We start from the raw sequence: 22,598 nt of genomic DNA, 5'->3' as shown, positions 1-22,598 counted from the left end.
AACACAGGTTTGAAGAACATACTTTTGATCATTCTTAACAATTACAATAGCTTGTATTTCTGCTCATTTATCTATCTTTTTCAGTGAGTCACTCTTTTTTTTTTTTTTTTTTTTTTTTTTTAGTAAGTTAGGTGGGTGCATGAGGCTATTTCCCAATGGATAAGACAAATGGAAAAAAAAGTTTGAGAAGTGACTGTCTTCAATTTAATTTGTTTCTTCTGATAATAATTCAGAGGCAGGTTTCTCTGCCCATATGAAATACAGTCCTAAAATTTGAACTACTGTAATGTACTCTTCTCAATCCTACATCCATTCTTCAGACAAAATTGCTTTTGGTTTTGAGAAGAGTTTCTGAATGAAAATGTACAAACTGCTGTGTAATGCCTAGCTAGAAATAACTGAGAACAGATGATTTTCATAAAGATCTACCAACTCTAAAGCAGTGTGTTTCTTCATCCATTTAGTATACATCTGCATTAACATATGATGGAGTACTTGTGATGGCTGAAACTTTCCGTAATCTTAGAAGACAGAAAATTGATATTTCAAGAAGAGGAAACGCTGGTGATTGTCTTGCTAACCCTGCTGCTCCATGGGGTCAAGGAATTGATATGGAGAGGACATTAAAACAGGTAAGGGTAGGCTTTATTGCAGTATTGTTTGTGAATATTAGATACTAGTTGTACGCTATATGATTCAGAAGATGTTATACTTAAGGATAAGGGAGAGGGGGAATTTACATGTAAGTTGCCATTTGGAAACAGCTAGGACTGTTCTGGACGTTTTGCTTTATAATCTGGAATGAAGGTAGAGTGGAACTACTATTATTGGAAACTACTAGTACTTCTATTAAAATAGCTGGGACTTCCACCACTGAGATGTTGAGCTCATCTGTTGCTCTTTGCATATAACCTGGGTATGCAGATAATGTCATTTGAGGAAAAAGGTTTTTCTACCTAATATAAACTTTCTAATATTCTTCTGTCAGTTTGAATAAATGTAGAATTCTTCCAGGGAAAGGTAGTGTTTTTTTCTTTAAAAAGACATCACCCAGAGCCATTGTTCACTGATGTCAAGATTTTGAATTCCTGATGAATATGGATGCCTAGAAAGTTCCAGATCTCTGTCAAGATGATTAGATTTTCATTTGAATGGGACAGTAAGAAAATAAAATTCCTGCAGTTGAATTTAAATCTTTGCAAATGAGCAGGCTCTGCTCAGGAGAAACTGTTGAGAAGTGACTGCTGACAGAGATGGCAGCTCTGTGCCTGGAAGCCAATGTTTCAGTCCTGGAGAAAAATAAGCACAGATACAAATGGTCAAAGGAAAAGAGTAAGTGTTTTAAATCCACATCCTAATTGTTAGGAAGATAAGTAAGGCATTTTTTGTGCTTTGCATATTCTGTGCAGATGCACAGATCTGTAACAATTGTGAGAAGCACTAAGTCAGGCTTCTGTACTAGGTTGGACAGCATGACCCTCCAAGTCTTGCCAAAGATACTTCTTGCATGGCTGGATCCTGATACAACTGAAGCCAGCAGCAATATGACCGTGGCTTCTTTGGGATGAGGGCCCCAGTCTGGGTATCCTCCAGTGAAGCAGAAAAGAGATGAAAGAAAATACAAGTTCTGTTTTCAGCTCTGAGACAGGTGATGGAAAAGTGCCACAGCCGTCTTACGGCTTTGTGTCTGTCCTTCGCCACTGTGAGGCTTGGGAAACACTCCTTTCAAGCCCTGTGTATCTCACCCATCTTCTGTGACAGTGAATTGCTTTGTTGCGACCAAGGTTGTTTTCACAGTTACCTTGATGAGCAACACATACTCGGTTTATACATTTAATCCGCCACCAGAGTGTGAGTTAAAAAAGGTGTATAAGTTCAGGCCAAAGATCTTTTACGTTTATTTTACATGATCCAGAATATTCTTCAGTGGTGATGAGAATGGTAAAAAATAACCTTCTCTTTAGAACCTGCAGCTGAAAAGTGATGAAAATCATGGGAGAAGGTCGACTGTCTGTCTTTGTTAGCGCATAGACACTGGCATACCTACACCTATTTTGAGAAGTTCATCAGTAAAAGAGAGTACAAAGGAAAAGTAGCCAACATTTTGGCTTTATAATGCCTCATTCTTCTGTAGTAGTGTTGTTATGGTTATAAATCTTTATATTCTTGATGCTTTTTCTTCAATTTTTAGGTTCGAATACAAGGATTGACAGGAAATGTTCAGTTTGACCACTATGGTCGCAGAGTCAACTATACGATGGATGTCTTTGAGCTGAAAAACACAGGCCCACGGAAGGTAAGTGCTGACAATGTTTGCTATCGTATAGTTTACTATGATTAAATAACTAAATTTACAGTAAACTGAATTCTGTTTAATTTTAAAAATATATCAACTATATGGTAAAAATGTCTGGAGTAAACAGATTTAATCTCTGTTTTCTGCTAGATACTATTATTCCATGCAACAAATGAGGAAACACAGAAACTAGTATGCATCTTGGAGAGGTGGGATGTCAGGCAGGCAGGCAGACATACTAATAATGTGTGTCCAAGCACATCCTCTATGTCTGAATGCACATAGATTATCACTCAGCTCAGTCACTGTGAAGAGATAAGCCGTATGCTTTGTTAGCCCTTCCTCTTTTGTGCTTGAATTTGTCCATTTGTCATAGTTTAAAATAAATAAGGAGCAGAAAATGTACTCAGGCTCAAGTGTTTTATTTCCTTTGGAGGCACTGTGGACTGCTTTGTTTGCTAAATCATCAGAAGAAGAGAAAGTGAGAAGCTGGAGGTGAATAGGAGGATCATGGCTGCTTGAGAAGGGCTGAAGCAATCAGAATCGAATTAAGTAGTCCACCACTGTTGGGCCAGAGGTGACAAGCCCAGTAAATAGTACCCCAGGTGAATCGTGTGTCCCCAGATGTATGCTGCAGTGATGAGAAAACAAAGTGTTAAATTACAGATCCAGAGCAGAATTACACATCAGGATGCACTAACTGCATATCCCTGTATAGAGCTGTAGACCAAAGCAAAGCAAGCATGTGCCTGCTTATCAGGTGTATTAGTGAAATTGCCTTCTGAAAGTATGACAGATGGCTGAAAAATACATTGGGAAAGGTGAATCTGTCTTGCTTCCCTCTTGGGAAGACCTGTGCCTACTGCCAGAGAATGTGTCTGACCTTGCTGTCTGCCTGGCTGTGAGCCGTGCTGCCAGCAGCTCAGAGGATGTACGGGTGGCTGGGGTGCATCGAAGGCAAGTGGAGAAGTATGACCCCTCCACCCCCAACACCCAGTTGTACTGGAGGGAAGACAAAGTGGAAAAGGTGTAGTTCATTAGGTCACAATTTCAGTAACTCATTAGGGAGTTTGCTTAGCAGCAAGCTAACTGTCAAAATCAGCCTTTTGGTCCCATTTCAACACTTCTCATCCGTTTTGAGAATGGCGTTTTTGGCTGGCACCACTGGCTGGATGTTTCCACCCCCTCTTCTTGCCTGTGATTTGAGAGAGAGGATGGTAGCAAAAAGAGTTATGCCTGTGCTGTGCTAGCATCCCAAGGTGATTTTCTTATATTTTCAGGCATGCTCTCCCTTTTCCTCTCTGCCATTCTCAAACCATTACCTGTCTTTGATATAATAAGCCATAACAATTTTGACAGATCTCTACTCACAAGAATTTCTTTCTTATGTATTACTTACATATTTCTTATGTATTACTTATTACATAATATTTTTGCACTACTGTGTGATCACTGGACCAAGTCTGTGCTCCATCCAGCCTGAAAATCCTCTATAATGTATGAGAAATAACTTTACTTAATTGAACTAAGAAGCTTTCACCTTTAATGTCTTCTTCTCGCATCCTACGTAATATGACTTATGACTCACCCAACAGTATCTTTTCAGGACTAGACTTTCCAGTCAGAGTAACACATGCCTCTAATCTTTAGAAGAGAGATTTTTGTTGCCCACAATTTTAGGGATGTGGAAAAAGCATTACAAAACTGCACAGCCAGTGAAAAGCAGAATTCAAAATAGTGCAGTCAAACAGGATGCAATAACCCATGTTCCTATTAATTTCATTTATGCTAAATTTTGTATTTGGTTCTTGTCTACAAAATGATACCATCAAGATTAAAAACAAAATTAAAAAGTAAACAAGGCATATATGTATACATGTACATGCACAAGACATTCTGATTTGGCTCCTGAGTCCCAACTTGGAAAAAAAAAAAAAAAAAAAAAAAAGGAAATTGATTATCAAAATTTAAAGTATTCTGCCTTTACTGGCTTGCAGACTTCAGCAGAAGCACCTTCAGAAATTACACTATTATTTAAAAAAAATCAAAAAAAAAATGTTTTGACAAATTTACTTTGAGGCAGATATTTTTGCAATATGATTTTCTAAAAGATAAATTAAGCTTCTCTATAAGTGGGCGCAACTGCTAGAAAGTCCAATGGAAATCTGTCTTGAATTGGATTTACTTATATAATAGCTGAATTCAATCTTATCCTTTCAGGAGTTTTATCCCTGAGGATTTGAGATTTTAGAGATAAGCATATTGTATTTTAGTGCTCTCACAGTCATTGTAAACCTACATACTCATACATGTCATATATTTCTTATATATTTATTTAATAACTCACTTCCAGAGTTACTTTAGTGCAAATTTGAGGTGCACACACTCACACCCATACTCACAGGTTAATATTCCTTTAAAAATGCCTACCGTTCCTCAGAAATACTCTTTATCTCTGGCTGTATTTTGCATGGTACTTAGTTTTATAACACACTGCATCATTCATTTTCTGCTTTCCTTCTGAACTTCCCAGCAGTGAGGAACTGTACAGTAAACAATCACTCATGGTTATAATGAGCTTCCCATACTGCCAGCTTTCAGTGTACATGTTCTGCCTTTAGCTGGTCACAGTTCTTGACAGAAGCTTGACATTTTCAGTTATCAATTGTATCTGCGAATCTATGATTGTCTGGATGAAAAAGAGTATTTGTTAGTGTGCATCCTACTAGGAAGAAAACCTGTCTCTCCCCTGTATTAGCAACTTTGAAACTTCTGTTAGATGCAGACACCTAAATCAAGGCTCATAGGTTTTTAAAGCAATTGCAAAAAGAAAAGGAACAAGTCAACTAAATGTACCAAAAGTTTGGCATTGAAAGGGTTTGTGCCTGTTTGCTTCACTAATAGAAAACAAAACAGTCACTCATACTCTCTCATACTTACTCACTCAGATCCAGTTACCCTATGTGTTTGGAATTCTCAAAAATGCATATTCACTGCTGTGATAAGTGTGTCTGCACACTGCCCTAGGGACTTCTAAAATGACTTGCCTCTCCATAAATTAATTTTAAAAAGGGAATGAATTAAATATTAAACATAAGGAATGGTTTAAGAATACATAGGATTGTTTAATGCATGTGGAATTAGGAACAAAAACCACTCCGCGACACTTCTAGACTCTTAGTGCACCACTGCATTGCTTTGAACAAGATTAGCCACATTTCACAGAGGCATAAACCTATGTGAAAGTGAATTTTAGCCTGGGTTCTGCAAAAATATTAAAAAATATATTGGCTACATAATTGATCTGATCATTCAGCCAGTTTGCATCACACTGAATTCTTTTCATCCAAGGCACAGACTGTTCTTCAGCGCTGACAGTTACACTGGAGCTTTAGCCAGATTACACTTTCCTCTAAAATTCCCTTTCCTCTTCTAGTAAGATGGACAAGGAATTTCCTTCTCCCAGCTCTTGATCTCATAAACTCCAGATAATCAAGGCAGGAAGGGAGAGATGCTGATGACTGGTCCACAGGTGCCTCTAAAAAGTGAGCTATGCCAGCTGGAATTGCACAACCTTCATAGGAATCCTTTAAAATCACTTCCACTGCCTGCAACTTTCCTTGGAAAAAGGATCAGTTGCTTCATTCATTAGGGTCTCAGCAACCTGGAGAGCCCCTTTAGTAGTACTAGAGTCCTACTGCTACTATTGCTCTCGTGTTGTCCTGCTGACGTGAGAGGACTGCTCTTAGTGCTGGCTTAGAGGAACAGGCATTGAGCTGTTCCCATCAGCCTTGTCAGAAGGTCCACAGGCAGCCATGATTTAGGTGCAAAAAAAAAAAGTCTGGAAAGAAGGAGAAAGGACAGGTGTCTGCTAGTGAGCCATGGGCTGGATGTGAGAGAGCAGCTTCGGCAAAGTGACCTGCATCTGGTATTCTGTAAGGCCAGGTGTGAAGGCGGAATTAGGTAACTCCAAATAAGAGCAAGACATGGGATTACCATCATGAACTGCTTGCCATTTCATAGACGCTGTACATAGACCCTGGTACAGACGCTGAAGATGGTGTCACCATGTGCAGTGAGGAGCTGGGTGTGTTCTGAGATTCAGACTGGGCAGGAGTTACAAATGTAGTGAAGTATTTTAAGGTTAAGGACTCAAATCTTCTTTTAGCTACCCAAAGACATAATACATAGACTATGGGATTTATTTATTTGTTTGTTTGTTTGTTTGTTTTGGAGGGGCAGAGGTTTTAAGTTTTAATTGAGTAGCTCCCAAGCACATCAATGAAATTTTGAGGGAGAATCACTGCTTTTCAGGCTGCCTTCATCCCATCTGTTCTTACAGCAAGCAAACAGCCCTGGGACCTCCCAGGAAAGGATGCTGCCTCATGTCTTGTGCCCAACGGCATCACTACCAATGCAGAGGGCACAGCCGCAGGCTTTATTGAATTCCAGAGGTGTGCACTGCAAAGAGCAGTGTGTGTATGTATGTAAGGGGAGGGCTTCTAATTGCAAGAATACCTTTTTTTTTCTTTTTTTTTTTTTTTCCCTCCATGGTAATGCATGAACGAGTGAACCAAACCTGGCTCCAAAGTATTTCAGCACCTGCAATGAACAAAGGCAGGTATTTCACCTAAAGGCTGCTCTGGGAAGGGTTGTGGCAGCCTAAATGTAGTGAGGGAGACTAAAACCTTGTTTGTTTCACCTCTGTTGGCACTAAGCAGAGAACCGTTCAGACTGCAGTCATGTTCAACATGCTTTAGTGTGGGGAAAGACAAGCACTTTTCTAGGTGGGATGCATATCCTGCATGGGCTGAGTTGCTCTCTGGTGGTGCCATCTCTCCACTGAGTATAAAGAAAGGTTTAACAGCTAGACTTGCAGGTGCCAAAGGTCAGTGCCAGTGGAATAAGCCTGGTGTAATCCCTGTAATATTTGCAATTATACAGGATGTAGGGTTACCTGCTGTAAATTATATTCATTTTATTTTGCAGGTTGGTTACTGGAACGACATGGATAAATTAGTTCTGATTCAGCATGAACCTACACTTGGAAATGACACTTCAGCCATTGAGAATAGAACAGTAGTTGTCACTACAATTTTGGTAAGGTATTTTTGTTCTGTGTTTTATTATTATTATTATTATTATTATTATTATTATTATTATTATTATTATTATTATTATTATTGTTGTTGTTGTTGTTGTTGTTGTTGTTATTATTATTATTATTATTTTATATACTGGTGTGTGACACAATCTCATTTCTAATTATATTGTTATTTAGTCTGCCATTTCCTAGGTTAGTGGGAGGGTGAGAGCCATGTATCTTAATTATCTTGACTGTCATGTCTGTTCAGAGTTTTTTTTTGTATGCGTTTAAAATCACAATTCACTTGATATCAGGTTTTAAAAAATAAGTTACAGTTAATTTTTTTGCTTCATTTAGTCTTTTCATTTTTTCTATTATAGTAATTCTCAGAAATATACTTGAATTCTTTCAACCTCTGATTGATAAATCTTGACTCATAAGAAACTGGAAGAAAAAACTAAAACCTCTAAATGACAGAATTGAGCAGATGGCATAAAATGAGATGTCTCTAATGCCAGTATCCCTTTTTTTGATACTTTATAAATTCAAAGTTGGCTGCAGTAGGAACTAACATTCTAAGCATTATAGTTCTATTAGCTAATCAAAACTGGTTTATCTGCTTTTACTTGTGAATGGAAAAGAGGAATTTAGTAAATACATTTGAACATATTTCTAAATATATATTATTAAGCATTTTGGTAAATTTTTCAATTTTAATAAAATCTAAATAAATTTGGGGTGTGATTTTTCAGTGTTATGTAATTGGTGTTTCTAAAGAGTGGTTGCAGACAAAGAAGAATGCAGTTGTTTCATTAATTCACATTTTTAATACATAGTTTTTCAAAATACTTTTTCTTCCAAAACTGTATTTTAAACAAAATATTTAACAATTTTTACTCTGAAGTCAGACATGCCCTTTTAAGCTGATGTTTGTCAAAGCTAACTGGCAAAGGCTGACCTTTACCTGACCGCTTTTAAGATTTTACATCTCGGTTCACTGCCCTTTTCACCTGCTTCATTTAGACAAGACATTTTAACCCTTTAGGATAAGCTGTTTCGCAGATGGGAAGGAGTATTCTGTATGCGTGGTTAAGCAATAATTTTCTGATTTAATACAGAGTTGAAAATAATCCAAAAGAAAGTGACAAGACATTTTCTTACTCAAAAATACGGTTAGTTACCAGATTTTCAGCAGTGTGTGTCAGCATTTATACATTAAATATGTCTTAACAAGTCTCCTGTTGAAGATTATCATTCCAGGATACAAACCAAACAAATTATTCCTACTGTACAGGAATTCAGAGTGTAACTCCTAACCAAATTGTGTAACTTTTTTTTTTTTTATTACTATTTGCATGGGACATTTTAAATATATGTATCTTTTTCCTAAAAAAAAAAAAAGACTTGGTGATGGAAAAAAAAAATGTACTTCAGTACAGTCCTCCTCTTTTCAGCCTCTGATGAAGAATCCTATTTTAAGAAATTGATCAAGGAAGAAAAGAGTCCCAAGATGCTGCGAACATTCCTAACTAAGGCTCAAGTATTAACCACCAGTCTAGTAGCATTGAGCTAATTTTTCCATATGGATTACTGTTCCTCTGACTGGATGACCAGGCACTGAACCACCAAGAAAAGTTCTGTGACTAATCTGAAATGTCTAGAACAGATGACGTTACCCTTCAACTTTGCCAAGCTGAGAAGAGAATGATGTGAATAACAAGCTTTCAGTCGAAATTTTCCTCTTACCAATCCTGATACCTTTGACTGAAGCTACCATACATGAGTACTGTAATTTCCATAAATAGCTCCAAGATTAGGAGAAATGAGTAAAAAATAATAATGAAAAGTAATATAAAAGGTTTCTGTTTGCCAGAAAGGAAAAAAAAAAAAGAAAAAGGAAAACAAGAAAGCTTTTAAAATGTGTTATCTTGCCTGTCCTGTTTGCATTGAAGCATTTTGATGTGCATAATAAATGTTATCTTCAAAAGAACTTTTCAGTTCCTGTATTGAAAGGACTGGTGGGATCATTTTCAAAACCAAAAAGCTGAATTAATATTCCAAAGCATGCCCTAAGTTTATGCAGCATGTCATTTTGGGATAAATACAATTATTGGAAAGCAGCACTGCTTCTTGACCAAAAGCATCCCCTTTCAATGTTTTGAAATCACAGTGCAAGAGAAATATATCAGAATTTGGTTTGAATAAGAATGAATTCTGCCTTAAGGTAGTCATGCATATCTCCCATTATCCAAACTGGGAGCTGCCCACATGAATCTGAAGGCAGATTACAGCCATGATTCTAAATATTGGCCTGCCAGGGCAATGGATTTAGCATTCAGAAGCATATGATCACACACACACACACACACACACAAAGATATATTTAACTAGTGTAACTTTCAGAACACTGCTATTTTGCTCTTGTCTGTATTATAGTCATGTTGCAAATGCCAGACAAAGAGTTTTTGACCTCTTCACTGCCCTCTTCACATTGAAGGGAAGTTGAACCTTTTTAAATGACATGTAATTTTAGTTGCATGCATATTTTCCAACATCAAACTGAAAAGCTTCTGCAGCTAGTGCTGTCAGGCTTTTCAGTCTTCAAAGACAGGTGTCAAGACAGCGTAAGAAAACTTCACAAGTTTTCAGCATGGCTCACTTTAATTTTTGCCTGAAGCCAAATAGCACAAGTTGGTTTGCCTGCTCTTTCTTCAGTTTTTATGTATCTATGCTTACTTTGCTGTAATGTGGCTGTATGGCTATTGCATTATAAAGAATTAGCTCTGCACTCAAAGAGACTAATACAGTGTTTTCTACTTGGTAAAATGTTATCTTCATTTGTAAAGTAGTGATAGCATGTAGAATATATTTTACAGCTTTGGTTTAGCACGTAGGCACTCATCCTACCTCCAGCTAGCAAGTGGTGAAGGAGCAGCTCAGTGAAAGGAGGCAGCATGGGCAGCTGTCATGCATTAATATACCAGCTGCCACATAGACCTGGCTTTTATAGCTCCTATGAGAGCCCTGTGTCCTGCACTTCATGTGATGTGCATCCTTCTGCACATCTGGGCCTCTCAGATAGGGCAGATGCTCTACCTATGTGCAGAAATGTTCCACCCTGCGGCCCCACCTTGGTACACTGTAGGTTCATATATGACTGGAGAAGGGACACTGTGCAACCCTCCTCTAACAGTAAGGCAAATAGTGGGTTATCCATATGAGTAAAATGATCATTGCTATTTTAGCAAGTTGAGAAATACAGTGGCAAGATGCTGAATATAGGGGAGTAGGCTGAGATGACTCCTCCAAACTCTCTAATCCATCTCATGATACAGACAACTCTGTACCTACTCTCAGACTGCAAAACCTAAAGTTCATAAAAATCCTTTAGAACCAAAGCTTTGACATACAGTGAGCTGTGTCTGCATTGTGGCTTCCAGCTTAGTATTTTAATAAGATATTCTTGGTGTTTGTTGGCAGACCAAGCTTCAAAGGCAGGATTCCATTCAAGACTATGCCACCTAAAAGTAGATTTCTTTCCAGAGGGTCTTGATCCAGTTGCCTGCTTAAAAGTACCCAGTGACATCTATGATGCTTTAGGATATACTGCATACCCATTGCTAACACCAGCAGGGTGACACTTTCCTGCCTGTCTTATGCTATATATGACCAATCCATGTGGATGTCTCAGCTATTGTATGTTGTTTCACAACATACAGTTATTCCCCAAGTGTGTAAGCTTTTACCAAAGTTAAGATTCAGAAATTGATTTGGTTATCCATAGTTAGAAGGATAGCACTGAGGATATCAGAGCCATCCAGAAAGAGGTAGCAGACAGGACCTGCAGAATGCCACTTGGAGGTCAAGCAGGCTACCTTAGGGCACCTAAGATGACAGACACCTCCATTAGATGACTAAATATCACACTTTGTTTTGGCTGATACACAGTTGCCCGTCTTACCTCAAAAATTCTAATTTTGACTTTCTTTTTCATATTAGAAAAAATATTTTATTTCAGTAAAAACTGTATTGATTAAATTCTTTAGAAGACTGGAGAAAAAAAAAAAAATTGTTGCATGACAATAACAAAGATTTCAAACCGAATCCTGGACACTTTATTCAGAAAAAAAAAAAAAAATAAAAATAAATAAAAATAAAAAAAAAAAAAAAAGACAAAACCAAAAACCTATTCCATTGACTCATTGACTTCCATAGATTTATTTTTTTCAGAATAAAGTGTGATAATGTGTGCCACCCATGTTTTAGAAATGAGACGTTTTCTTGCACAAATATTTGTCACTTTTACAAATTATTTTTACAGTGCTTAAAGATTTTGAAATTAACTTTACAGTAGGCAAGCCATTTGTAGATCTGTTTGATATTTGGATTAGTTACTTTCTCCAGCTTCCCTTATAGTATGAATCATCAGTTGTGAGCATTTTACTGTACACATGAATTTGTGAGAATGTGGTGGAATGATTTGTTTACATCTATAAAGGTAATTGTTGCAGACTTCAACTTGTATTTACAAATGTTAAGTATTGTTATAAAATTGTGAATTATTTAAGTAAAGCTTGCACCATTTCAAATATCTGTTCCGTGCTAGTCATTGATCATTTCAATGTGGACTTTTCTTTGATTCACTACCCCATAGAATATTATTAAACAGCCAAAATCTTGCAAGTATTGTGGTGTTAAGCCTCATACAGCAGTAAGTCAAATCTGTGTTTTCTATCCACAGGTTAAGAGTTTATAGCTCAAAAATGTAGTAAATAAAATTCTGGTGGTAAGAAGTAGTATTTTTAGTAGAGAATAGCCTATAACTGGAAATGGTGAAAAACCCTGCTACTGTTTTCAGCTATTTCAGCTGATCTAATAAATGATAATAGCTCTCCATAGATATCTTGCATCTCTCTTACCTTTAGACCAGCATGGTTATACTACCATTACCGCTAGTTTAGAAAATGCTATTGTGATAGACTATACAGAAAAGACAACTTTTTTTTTTCAGTGACACAGATAGAAAATAACATCAAGATATGGCTGAGTACATGCTATTGATCTATTCAGGTGTTTCATAATTTTGCAGTATGACCTTGCAAGTTCATCCATATAAGTTGCTTGTTAGCAAACCAGTAAAACTTGCCTTTCAGTGTCCTGATGTCATTGTAATGACTTCTGCACACTTCATTAGTTTGAAACACTCCCAAAATCTGAAATGGTCAGAATTGAAATTATTGTTGCTATCTGAATTTTCTTGTAAACAGTCTTTATTAGAAAGCCACATTCAGTCCCATCCACATTCCCCCATCAAATTCTACTTGGAGAATACCTCATTCATTATTTGGCAGATAAATAGGCACAACAATTAAATAAACTGTTATTTATTCTTTATAAAGTAGGCAGGAGGGAAAGGACAGTGCAGAAGCAGGAAGTAATATGTGTTCCCACAACTTTAATTGTATTGCTTCACACTGGCAGATTACATTCAATTACAGCTTCTTTTAAAGCAGTCGCAGCATGAAGTACTACCTCAGTCTATAGTAGATTCACATTGTAAGTGATGTTCTTTGCTGTATTGTGCTCTAAATCAGTGATATCAGGGTGGATAGAAAGAAAAGTGGGAGGGAAGAGAAGCACTGTGGTTCCTTCAAGTCGCCCAAATGATCCCTGCCAGAACTGAGGTCTTCTCAGTCCTCTGTCACTGGTCCCTGCACTGGATGGGGTTGCTCCTATCTTGTACCCACTGGGAATGGTGCTGGACCCCACTGTTACCATACTTAGTGTTCCCACAAAGTACTTAGGGTCAGGCAGGATGAAGTTTATTTAGCCATTAACAGGAAAAATAAGGCATCTGTTACTTCATTTTGTTCTGCAGAGGCAATTGAAGTGCTTTTTTGTAGAAGCCATATCGATGAGGTGCAGGCAGAAGCTCAGTGTCTCGGTTTTGGGACAAGGAACAGGCTGACCTGGACTCCTCTGAACCTAACTGTTTCCAGTCGCTCTCCAGAATTATTTTTTTTGGCATGACTAATCAAATGCCTTTGGCCTGGGACTTACAAGAAAGGCTGAATCAGAAGAGCTAGCAGTTGCTAATGCTAATCATTGGAAAACAAAATGACTTTTGAGGTATAGCAAGCAAACATAGCTGAAGCTTGTAATGAGAGTCCACAAATCCAGAATATTGGACAAGATGTGGCTGTACTTCTAGCTAGTGCTTGGCTGGATCACAGAACATATTATTTTCCTCCTCTATTTTTAACCATTTTTGTGGAATAGCATATGTAGAAATACCCAGATTTTGCTTTTCCTCTCATGGGAACAACAACCCTATGTGAGTGAGGGCCATTTTATAGACGTGCCCAAAACACTTCCCCAAATCAAGATCTACTGCAAAGAGAGGGCAGGACATGTTATCCTTGCTCGTTTCCCTCCCTTACTCTGGAACACAGATAGTTAAGATTGAGCTCATTTGACTGGGCATAGGAATACAAAGTGGTGTGGGCTATTGTTAATATTCAGCAGTTTTCTTTAGAAGATTCAAACTCAGCTGCACTGCATCGCTGCAGTGATTTCAGTGTGCAGTTAATGTTGTTGTAGCTCAGTGATCTCCCCAGTGCCCAGGTCACACGCGTCAGGGTGGTAACAGATTTTTTTTGTGATTGCCCCAGTTTTAGAGGTCTGTGGTGATCTTTGGCCATGCAGTGATCAAGAAATTGAGCAATCTGCTGTTTTGCCCTTCAAATTTTTCTGGTCTTTTACCTATGTATATACAGGGCAAGGAACCAGGTACCCAGGCAGTGTTTAGAAGTGGGTGCTTTTCTAAGCTGCATGGTTCCTTAGCTGAATTAATGTTGGCAACGCGTAAACAGTCTCCAACACTGAATTTCTGCTAAGGGATTGTGGCCCACAAAGGCATTTCCATAGTAGAAAGTATCATAAGAAGGAGATGATGAGAGGAGAGGTTTTCTGAGGTTACACACGATAGTGAAACATTCTTGCAGTACTTCAGAACCTGCCTCTACATTTAAGGAAAATATACTGCTTCCTGGCTCCCAAACTGTTTAATTCAATCTAGGATATTTCTGTCACAGTAAAGCAAATGAACTACATAACTTTCTCCATTTGCATAACACAAAGCCCCATTTTTCTGCCCTTATACTAAGGTGTGTCTTGGGCCCAGTTACTACAGGGAGTAAATTTTCTTAGGTAAATGGAATAGTGCCTCCCACACACAATCTCTCTCTTTTCTAGTTTTCTGCCTTTTCACACTTTAATAGCAGGTTGAGTATACCATTCAGACTTGCCTATGAAGTTCTCTTGGGTGGATTCAGATCCAGCTAATAGGAACTACATTTTGGTGTCTGGAAGGAGAAATATACCTGGCATACTGAAAATATTTGAAATTGGTTTGTGCCGTCCTCACATTCCTCATGTAATGCCACATATCTTTGCTTATTAAACACCCAATATGTCACAAAATTGCTGCTGCTTACCACTGTTGTTCATGTAATATTAATGAAAAACAAATTCCTAAGCTACACATTTACCTTTATTTTATTAGTGTATTAATTAGGTATGTAGGAAAGATGTGACTAGGGCAGAGGACTACCAAGGTCAATGTCAAAAAAAAAAAAAAAAAAAAAACATTTGCCAAGAGCCAGCACAGCTATAGCCTAAGAGAAAATTGAAGTTGCCAGTGTTTTATGATGTAAATTCAAACAAAGGGTGACATTAGTGACAAGCATTTTATCTGGAACTGACTATTAATATGGATTATGTGAAGTCATTTAAAATACCACCAGGAACTATAGTTTTACATAATGATTGCTGAAGTCTGAATCCACACAGAGCCAAATAGAAAAATGTGACCTTAATTTCCCAATCACATAATGTTCACTATTATTGTGATAATATGGTTTACACAGGGAATGTAAGATCCACTTTTCAAGACATCTTTTGTTCTTTTTAATGACACTCACCAACCAAAATGGTATTTTGATATTTTTCTTGCAGTGTGTAAAGTCAGTATCAGCTTAATATGGTGCTTATTCATGCATATTGCTTGGTTCATGCTTAGGTTCATGTTGAAAGACCATGCAGAATATACACTGTTTATTCAAAGGGCAGGATATGTGTTTCCTCTGGAATGTATTTCCATATTCTCACTAAAATGTATATAGCCTTTGAGTTACTATGCATTCTTAACACAAAGAAAACAAATGCTTCAGGCTGTGCACCTGAAATTGCATATAGAGTAACCACACTATGTTAGAGGATATATTTATCCTCTCAATCAAAAAGCATAATTTATACCTTGCATTATCCCACGGTCATTTGCATTGTACAGCTTCAACTTTTGTTCACACTTTAATTTTAATATACACTGCAATAAGGTCTTTCATTTAGCACAAAGTAGAATTTATATGTATCCTTGGGTATTTTTGTATTTATAATATAATATATAATTATATATATAAATTATATATTTATAATTTGTAAAGGTTGATAAATCTTGTGAAATGCGTAAGTCAAATTACAGTATAAATAGAATATATCTCCAGAAGGATTTCTGCTCATATATTTAAATTTAAATGTGCTAATACTATTTATGTATTTTTGATAAAAAATGTGTTGTTCCATCGATAGATTACATGTTGTTTTTCAGAGTATATTCTGTATACTTCTCCTTTACAGTTCTACTTCTTTCATTATAGGAAGCCCCATATGTTATGTTCAAGAAAAACCATGATACGTTTGAAGGGAATGACAAGTTTGAAGGATACTGTGTAGATCTGGCATCAGAAATTGCAAAACATATTGGTATCAAGTACAAAATTGCCATTGTTCCTGATGGAAAATATGGAGCAAGGGATCCAGAGACAAAAATCTGGAATGGGATGGTGGGAGAACTTGTTTATGGGGTAAGCATATCAATTTTTGAAGCAGGTTTTAATTTATTGTAGCATTAGTCATAAAATAGGAAGTATACGTGACTTTATTAAACCTTGGGGTCACGGGAAAGAAACAGAATTCTGTTTCATATCTCTGTGTTTTCATTTATTTTCAAGAGAAAATTAAATATCGTCGTGCAAATTCTGCTGTTTATTCAACTAGTGCCTTGTGACATTAGAACATCCAGACTTTCTACATCCTTTAAAAGTTTGTTATCATTATAATAGAAATAATGGCCATTGAGGCCATCTATTCCTGATACATTGTAAAATTTAGTTGGGAAGAATAGCAGTCATTTGTTCATTTTCCTGGAATGGGGACAGATCTTTGAGAAAAGATAGATATTTAGACTAGTCTGAAAAATGGAGAATCCATCATCATATTAAGATATATAATAAGCAGAGTGGCATATAAGCAAGAAAACCTGACCCTTCAGCATATATTATACAGTGATCTGGAGAATTCTTCAGAAGAGGATAATAATTAAGAATTCTGTTGACAAAGTTGTAATAATGAAAATAGTTGCAACAAGCCTAAAGAAATACTCGTAGTGTTTGGTGTCACCAAAAGTAGCAAAAGGTCAGAGCTGTGCTTGCTGATTACTTCATCTGCTGATACCTGTACTGAGAATAAATCAGAATTTTTACAGAAACTAATAATTTTTTTGAAATTGTTTAGGTGAGAAAATTTCCACCAATAAATATGTCACATGCTTCAACCTATGTGAAAAACAATAGCATACCAATTCATATGTTACAGTTTTGGTTAGAGCCTTAAAATTCCAGTGGCGGATAGGGCCATGTGTGGACAAAGCCTGGTGGTTTTCCTAATAACATCTTTTCTGTTCCTTTCTGTCAAGTAAAACTGATAAATTTGGTCAAAGTCTTCTCTGTTTGGTCAAAGTCTTCTCTGATCCCTGTTCAGGGATCTCATCAACATGAAATAGATGGTGTGCTGTAAGAGTATGGGAACAATGCCCCAGAGTTTGTTGATTCCTTTCCACATGGTAATGGGAAGATTATACCAGCCTCATAAAACCTTATGTGTCCTTGGAAGTTCTTGAAGGAGCCAACCTCACAAGAGAAAACTGAGTAATCACTAAGCATGTTTATCTGCTTTAGTGGCTTAGATAGCAGCTTAACTCTCAGAATGTTAAAAATCAAGGGATTTTTTTTGTTTGTTTTGTTTTGTTTTATTTTCTGAGATTTTATCAAAATGTTAGCAACTTCTTATCTTGCTTTTAATTCCAGTAGCCATCACATATATGTGATGACTATGCAGTTTTATATCAGTAGCTTCTTTTAAAACGTGAGAAATTTTACAAATTGTGAGAAAATTCCCTTGCCTAAATACCATAGAGTTTTAAAAGCTGTTTTGTTGGCCTATCATCTAGTTAAAAATTATATAGGAAACTTGAAATTACACTTTAGTTTTATGTTTGTTTTTTGGAAGGTTTGTTGTTGTTGTTCTTTCTTTCTTTTACTTGTCTTGAAAAATTTACATCATGACATCCAAACATCCCTAGTACTAGACTGAAATACAAAGTACAGCTGGAAAGCTCACACAGAGGTTCATGCCAGTACTGACTGGAATGTGACCTGCTGATGTTGACATAGATGAAAGTAAGGAAGCTCACAGTTATAAGAAACTTGTTGCAAATGAACTGCCCAAAAAGGACATCCCACAATACATAATCAACATTTCATTTTTTGTAATGGAAAAGAATGAGGCTCGGCTTGATGGCCAAGTAACAAGCTCCTGCACAACTGTCTGTTTAGGAAGGCTGCAGTCTGATTTTGGTTTTGGAGTTGAGCTCTGGGAATCTCAGATTCTCAGGGATGCTTTTTTACTAAAAGAACTAAGAGCACTCTGCACCCAGCATATTTGGTGTACCATCCAAAAGCTTATTTAGGCTATTTCTATCCTAGTATATCAGTGGTACCTGGGAATTCCTCTGGGCACTGGAACTCTTTTGCCTAATCTGCTAAATTATTACAATGGTCTCTGGTGTATTTTTGGCCCATAATTACTCTCCAGAACAATTTCTGGGACCAGCTGGACACTAGCATGGGGCACAGACCATTCACTATAAGCAGCTTGAATGCAGACATCCTAGTTTGGAGGCTGAAGGACTTTCATGGTGGAGATGCGGCCTGTCCCATGCCAGCTAGCCTTAGGGCCAGGAGCTCCTTCAATCACATTTACTTTTACAGGTGTAGCTTTAAAGCAAATCATTCTTCCTGTTAACACAGAAAAGTTTGCTACTTAAGGTTTCCAGAGGGAAATCAAGAAGACCGTCCTACCTGCATCTTCCTTGAGTCCTTGCCAGATGATTTCCACAGCAGCAGATCCCCTGGGTTGTTACACTTAGAAAAAAAACAAGAAAATCAGCCCATCTTTCCTGCAAAGCTCTGCTGTAAGGGAATGTTCATCTTCTCTGTTAGATCCCCAAATTATAATCACAAATAGTCTGAGTATTTGGGTGTACTTCAAGCAAGGCTTTTTATATGCAGCCAGGATTGAGATAATTTGCAACTGAATTAGCAAGGTATCAAGACAACCTGTTTGGGAAACATTTTACAGATACTAATCCCCAGGTAAATTAAAGGATAAATAGATGGTTTCAGGCCAACCAGTGAGAGCGGACCTTTCCCGCGCCATATAAGATACTCCCTTCCTCTCCTTCTCTTTCCACCATGCCACAATGCCTTGGTGCCACTTATGCCACATAGCCCTACTTGTGTTACCAAGGGTGGATGCATGTGCCAATTTAATCCCATGTTACCTCGACACCCATATGTACATCAGGTTGTGGCAAGGATTGTTTTATTTATTTATTATTAGTTTATCCCAATGCTATATTAAAAGCTATCAGGAAATCTTGCTCATTTGTCCCTGATATATCCGAATGCCCTCCATAGTCCCTCGTGGGACTATGTAGCCCTTGATGATAACTAGCTTACTCAGAAAGAAATGCTGTTTGGGATTGAAATGCCATTAACCATGTGTAACAGGTGTTTCCAAATGCAGTAACAGTCAGTCCCAATTAAATATTCATTCTCCTGACACAACATGCTACTCTTTCATTGCTTAACACAAAAGGTCAGAATTCAGTTCTGTTTAAAATCTGAGAAGCTACGTGCTTTTGAAGTTGAAATTACTTGCTGCTTTTCTCAGACAGCTCTACTACCTTCATACAGCTTGCACCAAGCAGATTTTATTCACAAGGTTGCAGTAATGTGTTCTGGAAAAGTGAAAACCTCTAACACCAAACTTAATCTAGTCCCATTGTATAGAATTGAAAGGGTGCAGAATGCATCTGTACTTATAGTGGTGTAGCCTTGATTGAAATGCTATTACAGATGCAGTTGTTTCAAGTGTGAAGTATCATTAGTCTTTGTCAAAACAAATTTCTCTGGGAACCAAATCATGAGTAGTTTGCACAACTGCTATATTGTTAATCATTTAAATCCATAATTATGTGGTGTATATTAACTGAGCAAAGCAGAAACACTGGTATTTGTAATGCACAGCTATTGTCACTATTTAGTTTTCAACAAGGAGTTTATGCAAACCTTAACATGTTGCACAGTAGTCTTACAAAAATTGTAGATAGTATAATCAGATTCATTAGGCTGCATTTTTTCCAAGTGTTAGGCATCTAATTGTGATCTGTGTACTTACATTCATTGACATGAAAATGATTTATCTATGTTATGAACAATCTGACATTAGACTGCTACTGTAGTGAAATGGAATAAGTTCCTATTTCTTCTCTTTAACTCTTTAGCATAGCATAGATGGCTTGTTCCGATGTAGTTCTAGTTCTGCATGTGTTCTGCAGGCATTTTAATGTGGTAAGATGCAGCTCATCCAGTGTTTCACATACAACATGCAGAGTGCTAATTAGGTCTTTAAATTAATCTCCACAGCTACCACCAAAATGGTGCTGTCACTTTTCCACCTTACATCATAAAAACTAATGACCTTCAGGGATCCCTGTTTTCAGGCCAGTCACAATCTGCAGACCTACACACACGTACACAAAATCAAGTCTTAGCCAACACTTTTGAAGCCCAGTAACCAAGATGAACATTTATACCAAACATTAATAAAGATACCACTAGGTGACAAATACAGCAAAGATTAGCAGTTGTAGATCCCAGTTTCCCTGAGCCATTTCATTTCAAGGACTCCACATTAGGCATTCACAGCAACTAAAATTTAGGGATATAAAATAACTGACTCTTAAGGACAGAAACCATTATTCTAGAAAAAGGAACTGATTAGTGAGATGAAACACAAAAATATGCTGCAGTGCCAGTAAACCAAACCATCATACAGTCCTTAGACTACAGGCACCATAATCTACTTGCAACTGTCAGAACATTTTAAAATATATTTTAGATGTTATTTCTTTTTCATACTTTTTACTGATAACATATAATTTATTTCAGTCAGACTCATGAAATTATAAGACATCAAGAAGTAAGATTTTTTAAAATGCCCTATATTACAGAATTTACATTAAAATTGAGAGAATTAGTGATATTATTATGTTTACCCAAGCTGTTAGCACCAGAAATGTCTGATACGCTTGCAAAATTGTGATTTTAATTGTATTGCTTAAATTGTGATAAGTTTACATAAAATGATGATAAGTATTTGCATCACAACTATTTCAGAATGAGATATATAACCTGATGATTAATATCTAATAATTTAAATATAAATTTGCATTTTGGGGCTATTGCATTGGAATGAGTTATTTCTTTTGAATTATTCAAAATTATACAGCTACCAATACAGATTAAAAAAAAAATACATTACATTAGTATTAAATTAAATTCCATAAAATATATATATATGTATAACAGTATATAAAATAACAAGAATATATTACTTTAAGTGCTTTTATCTGTTTTAAAGTTTTGAGATGACAAATATCTTATACTGCAGTTTCTTTTTTTCTTTATCATACAAGCTATTTATGTAACACTTGGATTAGACAAACTATTTAAGCACGTCCTTAATTTTCAGCATGTTTTAATCTCATTGAAATTGATGGGATTTAAATATATCCTTGTGTATTTTACTGAATATGAATATCCTTAAGAACTTACTAAAAGGCAAACATGCTTAAATGATTTGATAAACTGTAGAATATGTACTGTATCTGAGGATGCTGCTCAGTAAGATGAATTTGGGCCAACTGAGTATTTAGAAAAGAAAAGAAGACAGTTATATTATGAATAGCTCCCTTGTGCCTGTGAAGACAACTGGGCCTGGGATGGGGGGATATACAGGAAGATTATCTCATATATTGAGGTCTGAAGGGAGGTTTTGGGTCCACCTTATTTACAACAAAAATGAAGTATTTTTAAAATACACTCTTTAGCCCATCAGCTAAGATGTCCAGGGTAGCCAGAGAGACAGGGCTCTGCTTTGTGAGTCCTCTTGGGATAATGAACAGGAGAAAGGTTTCAACAGCTTCTGCATCTCTGCTCCTCTCCTACCAGTGCATATTCTGTCCCAGTTGTTCTTACAATTCCCAGCTTATGTACTGCTATAATAACAGCTTTAGCATGCAGGGCAAGGCAAGGCAAGGAGTAAACCTTGGTGTAATATGGAGTGATTGAGCAAAAACCTACACATTAGCACAGCTGCAATACCTTTATAGTTAATGTAGACATCATTGTTAGCAGTCCTAATCACCATCATCATTGGTAATGATTCATTCAAGACTGGCATTTCATTATAAAAAAGTTTAGAGAAAAAAAACTCTCTCTCTTTCTGATGGAAATGGATTCAACACAATTTCCATCCTTTACTTGCATAATTTTGCACATCTATTTTCTGTATACTTGCTTTTTTACACTGTTTAAAACTTGATTCATTGGTTCATTCTTACAGAACTATCTTTCCCCCAAGATATTTTGTGTAGTTTTATGGCATTGTGATATTAATTAATCACCTTTGCTGCTTCACAGAATTTCAAATTTACTTGTTACTACGAGCTGTTTTGTCCATAAAAATGATTGTACCTTATGAAAATACAATAATAAATAACTTTTTCTGGGATCTTATAAAATAATCGCTATACATTCATTGACAATAAGGCCATTCTTGTGTTGCATTCTTACTTCAATTCCTTTACAATAATTTTAAATTAATTCCTAAAATTATCTACCTACACTGCTGCTCACCTTTGCAAGATCTCAGAGTCTTCCCCTTAGCAGGAAAATAAAGTATTTCTGTAAT

The 22,598-nt window shown here is 36.7% G+C and overlaps 1 protein-coding gene across 10 annotated transcripts in view; it reads left to right on the top strand.

Moving 5' to 3' along the window:
- Positions 1-22,598, top strand: part of GRIA4 (glutamate ionotropic receptor AMPA type subunit 4) — a 225,924-nt gene that overhangs the window by 152,973 nt on the left and 50,353 nt on the right. For 9 of the 10 annotated variants that reach the window (XR_003500434.3, XM_005016336.6, XM_005016337.6 and 6 more), the window contains 4 exons: positions 465-632; positions 2,192-2,296; positions 7,286-7,396; positions 16,100-16,306. Coding sequence is in view for 9 of the 10 variants with exons in the window: in XM_005016336.6 (XP_005016393.1) it covers positions 465-632; positions 2,192-2,296; positions 7,286-7,396; positions 16,100-16,306 (591 nt within the window). In the remaining variant the exon portion in view is untranslated. Of the gene's footprint in view, positions 1-464; positions 633-2,191; positions 2,297-7,285; positions 7,397-8,836; positions 11,974-16,099; positions 16,307-22,598 lie in introns of those variants that run through there. The other variant, XM_005016338.6, reaches the window with a different exon arrangement.

The sequence above is a fragment of the Anas platyrhynchos genome, chromosome 1, assembly GCF_047663525.1.
Source record: "Anas platyrhynchos isolate ZD024472 breed Pekin duck chromosome 1, IASCAAS_PekinDuck_T2T, whole genome shotgun sequence".
Taxonomy (NCBI): Eukaryota; Metazoa; Chordata; class Aves; order Anseriformes; family Anatidae; genus Anas; species Anas platyrhynchos.
Note: the sequence above shows the minus strand (reverse complement) of the source record. Positions and strands in the feature narration are given on the sequence as shown.